This window comes from Glycine soja, chromosome 15 (assembly GCF_004193775.1).
Source record: "Glycine soja cultivar W05 chromosome 15, ASM419377v2, whole genome shotgun sequence".
Taxonomy (NCBI): Eukaryota; Viridiplantae; Streptophyta; class Magnoliopsida; order Fabales; family Fabaceae; genus Glycine; species Glycine soja.
Window position 1 is genome coordinate 5,877,278 of NC_041016.1, and position 9,126 is coordinate 5,886,403.

The 9,126-nt window shown below is 30.9% G+C and overlaps 1 protein-coding gene across 1 annotated transcript; it reads right to left on the minus strand.

Moving 5' to 3' along the window:
• Positions 1–6,123: 6,123 nt before the first annotated feature.
• LOC114388186 (dormancy-associated protein 1-like) lies at positions 6,124–7,704 on the minus strand. The gene is made up of 3 exons (XM_028348527.1): positions 7,477–7,704; positions 6,941–7,160; positions 6,124–6,479 (listed from the first exon to the last, which is right to left on the minus strand). The coding sequence occupies exons 1-3, from the start codon at positions 7,571–7,573 to the stop codon at positions 6,443–6,445; spliced, it is 354 nt and encodes a 117-aa protein (XP_028204328.1). The 5' UTR covers positions 7,574–7,704; the 3' UTR covers positions 6,124–6,442.
• Positions 7,705–9,126: the final 1,422 nt, after the last annotated feature.

Consider the following 9,126-nt stretch of genomic DNA (forward strand, 5'->3'; position numbering starts at 1 on the left):
AGAAATACAACTCACTTGTAATGATAATTTAACAAACATTGGATTCAATATCTATGATTGATATATTGGATCACTTTAATTGGTTCAAGAAGCTCAACTTGGGAAGAATTGTCAAGATCTCACTTCTCATTCAGTTATGGAGAATGTTACTAATGGACCACATGATAATAATTCAGAAAACACCTCGTCATCACAATCTGCCTCTTGTTATGGTGGAATTCAGTTCCCTAATCGTGGAGGAAGAAATTTGAGTGGTCACAATTATGGTCATGGGCCTACTTGTCAACTATGCTTCAAATATGGTCATGAGGCCTTTCAATGCTAGATACAATTTGATGAAGCATTTGTTCAACCATCTCAACCTCCTCCTTCAAACAAGGCTTCACAGTTCACACGTAAAATATACACAAAACTTCACTCCATCCTTGCTTGGATCAGCTCAGCAACTGCGGGCATATGTTGCAACTCAATTATCTCATACATACTCTACTTGAGTTTTAAGCACCACCTCCTACCGATTCTCAGCCTTGGTATCTTCACATCATGTGCATCAATTCACATAACCTGCTTTAAAGCAACACGTGTCCACAAAAAATTAGTGGGGACGAAATAATTTAAGGTTAATTATATTTTTTGTCCAATTTTTTTTTTTTTTTGCAAATTTTACTTTTAGCCCTTAATCAATTTTTTTTAGTATTTTTTGTTCTTATATTTTTTTCTCTATTAATGATTTTAGTTCTTGCTATTAAGTAACCAAATACGTTAAAAAAATGTTTAGGGACTACAAGTGAAATTTACAAAAAAATTTAAGCACCAAAAACATAATTAACTAAATTGTTTATAATATTTTCACAAAAAATATCATAATTTTTTACAAAATACATAATATCATGCCAAAAAAATCCAAAATATTTAATTTAAGCTTCAACTAATTACAATTATTTTCAACTCATAATTTGAAAATATTCTATAATTTTTTTTCTTATACTTTTATATTCCTTTAAAAGAAATTATCTTGTATAGAAAATACCTAATTTTTATGGGGACAAAAGATTTTTTATTATACATATATAAATAAATAAATAATTTTTGTGGGAACAATTTCCCCAGTATGTGTATCCGCCAATGGTACAGATCATGAACAGATTTTCATTGGAAAGGGGCAATGTCTATCCATATAACTTGTGTTGGCTATTGCAAGTCTGTGTCACCACGATACTCACCCAAAAATTGCATACAATGTCACTAAGGTTGTTACTTCTTGAGTATTCCTCTTAACAATATTATAGAGTTGTTAAGAGAATTATTTGATTACTGTAAAAAAGAGAGAGAGAGAGAGAATTATTTGATACCTTAAAGGCACCTTCAACCATGGTTTAATTTACTTCTGCAACCTAGAGCTTCCACCACCAAATTCTCTCTACAAGTATTTTGTGGTGCAGATTGAGCAAGTGACTTAGTTGATCACAAATCAACTTCTGATTTTGTGTTTTCTTTGGATTGACTCTGGCCTATACATTGCAAAGATCATATGGATTTAATCTTTGTTGAATCAACTTGGTATATATTCTACATGACACTCTATTGCTTTATTATATGAACCTTGATGATATTGTTCTATCTATTTGGTGTTACATTCCTGCACTAAATATTTGGAACTCGACATCTATTTTGTTTGTTAGAAGGTAGTTTATTGATTTTTAAACATTATTAAAAGCGTTTATCCATCCGTTATACGATGATCGATATAAAAAAACCTTCTTCATCGGTTTAGATATAACCGATTCAGATATTTCGACAAATGTAACGGGTTCACATTCTTCATCAGTCATTTAACAATTACATCAATTATTAAAGAATTGATGTAGAAGTCAAACATGATATATACTTTTTACACCGCTGATTTCTCCTTTATTAAAAAAAATCATTCTCAAAGGTATCAAATACACGATATATACAAACAATATTTTTTTTCTCTTTAGTTTTTTTTCATCTATGATTCATAACTAGAGATTAAACCCAATTGCATAAGAGTTTGTCTTCTCTGTTTTAAAATCAAATAGCATTTTATGTAGTAATTGTTCATCGAGTCATAAAATAATTAATTATATATTTTATCATACTCCAATTAGACTTTAATTTTATTTATTGTTATGTAAAATTTTCTACACTGTTGACTAATTTAAATATAATGTTTAAGTAATTATTACAAAAATTAACAAATTTTTAATTATAGTAAAGCAATGATAATGTAAAAAAAATACTTACTGTAATTAAATTATTATATTTAATCTCATTTTAAAATTTATTTTATCATAAATTTGGTATGACAAGATGCACAATTATTTTCTTCTATAAAGCATTAAATAATTTATCGCATTAAATGCTGCACAAGTTTGTTGTAAAGAAGACGAGCTCATTGATCAAATAGTGTGCAAGATTGCAAGGTTCTGCCCCTGCCGCTCTCTACTTTAATAAATGACCTACATTTCTCAACCAAATTCCGGTGAGCCATGATATGCATTACACATACTGACACGTCCACTCTACTATAAAATCCTAAGCAACTCGTACCAAAGAAACGAACTATATACCAGTGAATTTTCCTTCCTTATGATGACCATATCTATCACTTGTGTGCTATTAAGGCTCATCGATTTTTTTTCTTCAGTAGCAATGCTCCATTGAGTGCCACACCGCTCCTATTCATTAAGCCATTGACATTTCATTTTCAATGCATTAATTCATCTAACAAATTCTCTCTATTCGCAATAAAACTCAATACCCCATTGAGGCTCATGCACCTCTCTTCTCTTTTTCTCTGGACTTACATATATAATTGACGAAGGGATGTCTTATTCCTCCTTAAGAATGAGACCAAGATGAAGAAAGACATCAGAAGTTGCTGCTATAGTGAAGGGTCAACCTCCACTCTCAACAAGCAGAATGATACTTGCAAGGTAAGTTCACTAGCACTGCAGGATCTCATGATGCAATTTGAGTTAGAAGCTAAGCTTAGTGATGATTTCAGTGGAATGAGGGGAAGGATGTCATGTGTGAATGACTCCAACATTTTGAGGCCTACAAGGAAAGCTTTGAATCAGTATCCAAGGTTGTCACTTGATGGCGGTAGAGATGCTATGAACCACAGTTTTGTGAACATACAAGGAAGAAGATCAGTTTGCTGTGATAGAAGACTAAAGGAAGGATCAATACAAGAGAATAATGATTTAGGTTCCAAGTTTAGGTTTTGTGATGGTGAGAGTATGTCTTTGCCACATACTTTGGCTGGGGAGAGTGTGGTGTGGTGTAAACCAGGGGTTGTAGCCAGGTTAATGGGCTTAGAGGCTATACCGTTGCCAGTGAGTAGCATAAGAAGATCTGATAACAAAGAAAAGATCCTTGCTGTTTTTAGGATGCAAAACCCAAGGAGGAGATTTTGAGAGGCATGAATGTTGTGACATGTCTAGCAATGTTGAGTTATAATGCTGATATATTGTAGCTGAGAAAAAGTTTATTTGCACTAAGGGATGCTGTACTCTACTATTTGATTTGATATTGTGCAAATGATGCTTCACAAGTCATAGGACTAATGGTGACAAAATTTGATACCATTTTAATGATTTTCTGTTTACAATTTATTCCGTTCACTTTATTTGCTACTTTTGCAGTAGATACACAGACGACTCTTGATTTAAATTGATGTGATTGTTAAGCTATTTTGTTCCCTGGTTCGTAATTTTTTGTTAGGTTTGTACTTATCAACACGAAAGCAAACAATTCTTAGAGAATGGACGCGTTAAAGAATAATATAAGGCAAATGAAATTCCTTACGTATCATGTTTTTAAATCAAATAATAGCATATAAATTCTTTAAAGTACCAACAGTACCTTATTTGTAGCTTCATTTTGGTTCGTAATCTCATTAGAAAATACAACAAAATTATCCAAAAAAATACTAAAAATTGCAATTTGAAGGAATGGTTTTAGTCACTATAAATTATTTAATTGGTTTTCAAGATTATAACCAACATAAAATATTTAATTTATTTATAATCAAATTATACGTATAAATAAATTTATTAGTCACCTCATATTATCATATGATATTAATATTGAGAATTAACAAAAATATGTTATTTTTACTGGTATTAAATTAAGATGAAAATTTTTATGAAAATGAAATTAATATCTTCCAAATTTTTCGAAGATCCAAAACATATTTTTTTCTAATATTTTTTTAATTTAAAAAAATGAAATTGAAAATAAATAATTACAAATAGTATATATATATATATATATATATATATATATATATTACATCAATATGCTAAATTATTGAATTTCCAAATTTAAAAATAAAAATTCAATACCCAAAACAAAAAACAAATTAAAACGAATCAGTCAAATTCAACCCGTATCTTGACTAACTAATGCATTTGGATTCTGTCAAATTCATGGATCACCCAAATATATGAACACTCCTGTTTATATAACTTAATTACACTATCATGACCCCCGCACAATGATATTAATATGGTTACCGTGAAGTATCCAGAAAGTGGACCACCCATGGAGCATTTAAATTACCTATAATATCAGGTCACTTACAGGAAAAATAATAATAATAAATTAAAAGAATATTTTTTTACTTAAGAAATGAAATAAAATAAAAAGATAAATTATATTAAAGTGGACAAGTTTATCAAGTATCCGATTTGTTAAATAAAAAAAAGGGGAAACTAGTTAAATCGGTATTTTGTTTGATACATTTTTTGTCTAATTTCATCCTTTCTTTATATCTACACCGGCCTCCCTGCTCTCCTCGTGGAAACTTCCACCACTGTAGCAATGCACACAACCTCCTCTTTCCTGTCCCCAATTTATGAATTATTGTCCAAAATCTGTATTAATTTTATAAAAGAAAAAAACAGAAAAAAAATCAGGCAATTGTGTGGTACATAGCAACCCCCAAGTATTTTCAATACAACTGATTAGGACGTTATTACCTAAAATATTATTGTATGAAGCCCAATCAGCAAGCAATTTCAGTCAATTGAAAAAAAGGTGTCATGAGAATTTAAACGAGTTTAAATCTCCTTATGTGGCATTTCTATCCAATAAAATTACAACTCTCATATAATTAAAAAAAATAGAGATTTTAAACAATAAAAAAGGTGATTTGAAATTTTGATGGTGGAGATTTTTAATGAAAAAAGTTCAATTAAAAATCTCACTTAAGATGATCTACTCGGAATTTAAACCCATGCCCGTGGGAAATGTGACCCAAAATAGTGGAATCTATAGATAAATAAGGCGTAAATATTTTTATTAAAAATAATCATTAGTTCAAATTATTTGTCAAAGAATTTTAATTTCAACAACAGTGTTTTCTATTCGACGTTTGTCTCCAAAGTCTATGATAAGCTTTCTTGGTAGGCCCCCTTCCCTTTTGTTTGGATAAGAAAAAGCAAGACAACGAGGAGAAAAAAAATACAGATAATAACTTATTTTTTATTTTATTTAATTAAAAAGAAATATGCATTTAGAAAAACAAAATTTTCTATTTTTTCTTTTATTTTCTTTTTAATTTAAATTTAAAAATTTCTCTCTAAAAAAGGATAAGCTTCTAGGTTGGTCCAAAATACAAATCAATACGCAAAAGTTAAATATCGAATTTATTTCTTTTTCTTCCTAAAAGTTAAATATCAAAACAGAAAAGTCAAGGTTTCGCGATATTAACGGGCTGATCTTAAATTATTGATATTCAAACTACGGATAAGATATCTCTGTCTCCATTACATCATTTATTTACTTATAAAATGAGAAGGTTAGTGAATCCCAAAAACTTCAATTATTACTAAATATTATATATGGATGATTAGGACAGCCACCAATTTTGTACGAGAAGATTGAGCGAATCTATAAAGATCATACCTATCTCACTGATTAAATATTCTATATTCTACTATGATGATGTTTAACCAAAACAAATCCCACGGCATTCTAAAATATCACCACTTTTCTTTTTTGCACAGAAAAATATCGTTAACTTTCAACATATCACAATTTTGAACATGTAATTATATTTTAGTTATAAATACAGATGGCACTAACAACTAGTTACAACATAAGATTTTAACAAAAATTTATTTATTTTAATACTAATCATTTAACAAAGGGAGAAAAAGATTAACCAATCGCCAAAGTTCAAGGCAGATCTGGCTTAACAAAACTTAGCATACTAACGAATTATTTAGCATTTTTACATTCACTTGCTCAAAAAAACCAAACACGCTAGTAATATTATGTTTGAGTCAGCAACGGAGCAATAAATTCCCGACACATAATAGTAATAGTAGCTGCAAACGTGGCAGATGCTTAACGAAAAACGACAATATTTACATGCAACCCACGGTCATCTTAGCTAAAGACTTCAGCTTCAGCGGTGCCTGCTTCTGGTCTCCCCACTGTACAGCCTGCAATCACATAGTACAACACGTTTCATTATACCACAGTATACATATATATCAACCGTTGATTTCTCACAAGATCTAACGGCTCACATCACCCCAATCCTTTTTTTACAACTTAGCAAAGAAAAATCACATAATTTAAAATAAAAAAAAAAATTCATAAACTTAAACTTAAATTCTTAAAATTTTAGTTAAAAAGATGAATCAACATGTTATTATGTATCCTAGGAAAGGAGTGTGAGATAAAGTCTTAAAAAAAATTCATAAACTTAAACTTAAATTCTTAAAATTCTAGTTAAAAAGATGAATCAACATGTTATTATGTATCCCAGGTATCCTAGGCTAGGAGTGTGAGATAAAATCCTAAAATAAAATTCATAGTTTCTCAACACTTGATGCATGCAAATTAAGTTGTTGATTAGTTATACATGGGGAAAAGAACGTAGCAACAAACAATAATATACCAGTCATAGACAGTGGGAGTGTTGGGAAGTGGTTTGTCAAACATCTGAGCACCGATGGTCTTTGTGGCGGAGTTGCTCCCAGGATGGAAGACGCTCCTCCAAACGTTGTCAGCTTTACGGGCCGATCCCGGTGTCGTTGGAGTCGTCGGAGTCATCGGGGTTGTTGGTGTCGACGGCATCGACAACGTCTTCTGCAGCTTGCTACTTTCTCCTTCATCAACTACATGAAGGATCAAACATTAATTAATTACAAATATTTAGTTTTAGCTAGCTCTCTCTCTCTCTCTCTTTCTAGCTACAGAGATATGTTAGGATCTATCTAATGACTAATGAGTCTCCTTAGATATTGATAAAAAATTAAAAGAAAAAATTCATAAACATCCAAATTTTGTCCATTCCAATAAAAAAAAATTATCTTTTTAATTTCTTAATCAAAATTCTAAAAACATTAATTAGAAATAGCTATATGTGTATTATAGTTAATTAGGAATTAATCTATATATATATATATATATATATATAAGAAGGGTACGTACTAGTTTTGAGGGTGGTGAGTTTTCTGAGCTTGCCAAGGCCCCGCTCAGGTTGAGGGCCAGCCACAACATCATCCCAGAGCTTCTCTAGCAGAACCATCTTAATTGGAAGCAACTAAGTGTATGATCGAAGGATGAAAAGTGAGTAATGGGGGGTTCCTAATGAGGTTGTGCAGGCTGTATATATATAGAGGGGTGATCGTTAGTGATGATGTCTAAAAATAAAAATATCTCTGACCAAAGTGTAACTTATTGATGGGGAGTGGATATAGCGACAAAATGGGGTGGAAAGAGTGAGAGAGAGAGAATTGGATAAGGATGAAGACTTGGTAAATGTGGATGTAGGACCCGCAATATAAATTATAATTTTGGGTAGTGGGTTGCCTCACAAGTGTACAGATGATAAATTATAATTACTTGTTTCCTTTGTCCTATTCTTCAGATCCAGCAAGGTGATGGGATCAGGACTTCAATTCATAGTGGACCCCACATTCCTTCTTGCTTGCTATCTTTTCTTTTACTGCTAAGATTAAATATTAATTAATAATTATGCAATGGTCATGACTCATGTCTCTACTCTAGATGATTCCTTCAAAGGAAAGTTTGTCCTTCCACGGTGATAAGTGACAAATCATAGTAATTCATTATTGTATGCATAATTAGTTATCAAATTACTGTATTCTATTTTTCAAAAAAGAAAGTATTATATGATCATTTTATCATATTTAAAAATAAAACTATAAATAATTATTTGAATTTCTTTGCAAAATTTTGTAAATGTTTGACTATATATATAGTTAGATGTTACATATGGTTATAAATAACATTTTTAACAATAAAAAAAATTATAAATAAAGTTATTTGTTCTTTTTACCTATATACATCAAGTTTAGATTTTAAGTTATCGTCTCCTTCGATATTTTTTCTCCACTCTTCTCCTTCACCTTCTTGTTCGGTAATTTTGATCTTTATTTAGTATCCACTAGATGTGGCAAAAATGGGTTGAACCCATTTAAACTCTTGATGAAATGTATGATTTGGATTATAAAATTTGATCAAGAATTAAATATGGGTCTATTTAGTGAGCTGGGCCAACAAACACTCATACACAATGGGTTGAGTTTCATTTAAAAGCTCAAATTGAATTTGGATTATAACCAATGACTCGCTTCAAGCTTGTGATGGGGCCAAACTGAAAGTCGTTCGTGAAACGTGAGACTTAGTATTTAAATTCGGACTTTATAACCCAATCTAATCATGGTTCAAAACTTAGTCTGCAAAAAAACTTGTACAATGTGAGCTTCATACCATAAAAGCTTGGATTGAATCTTGGCTTTTTTACACGACCTATTATAGCTCGCAACTAGCATTGAGCTCACAAGAGACTCACTTCAAACTAGCTTGATGAAATGTTGGGCTTCAACTTTAATATTTTTAAACGAAATACGTTTGAACCTTTTTAGCCCAATTTGCGCGTAACCCACACAAAAAGTGCAAATGAAACTTTCACCGATTGGACCTTATTTTGAAAGCCGAAATCAAACTCGCAACCAACCTAGTTCGAACTTGTTCAATGAAATGTAAGGCTTATACTTTAAACATTGAACACAATTTAAATATGTGCATTTTTAGACTGACCTGATCATGGCTTAA

What these genes read in the sequence shown, in the direction of transcription:
- LOC114388186 (XM_028348527.1), bottom strand. Translation starts at nt 7,573, where the DNA reads ATGGTTCTGCTAGAGAAGCTCTGGGATGATGTTGTGGCTGGCCCTCAA. An exon ending in ACTCACCACCCTCAAAACTA is followed by an intron (nt 7,161 to 7,476) that starts GTACGTACCCTT and finishes TCCTTCATGTAG; the next exon opens with TTGATGAAGGAGAAAGTAGC. An exon ending in ACTCCCACTGTCTATGACTG is followed by an intron (nt 6,480 to 6,940) that starts GTATATTATTGT and finishes ATGTGATTGCAG; the next exon opens with GCTGTACAGTGGGGAGACCA.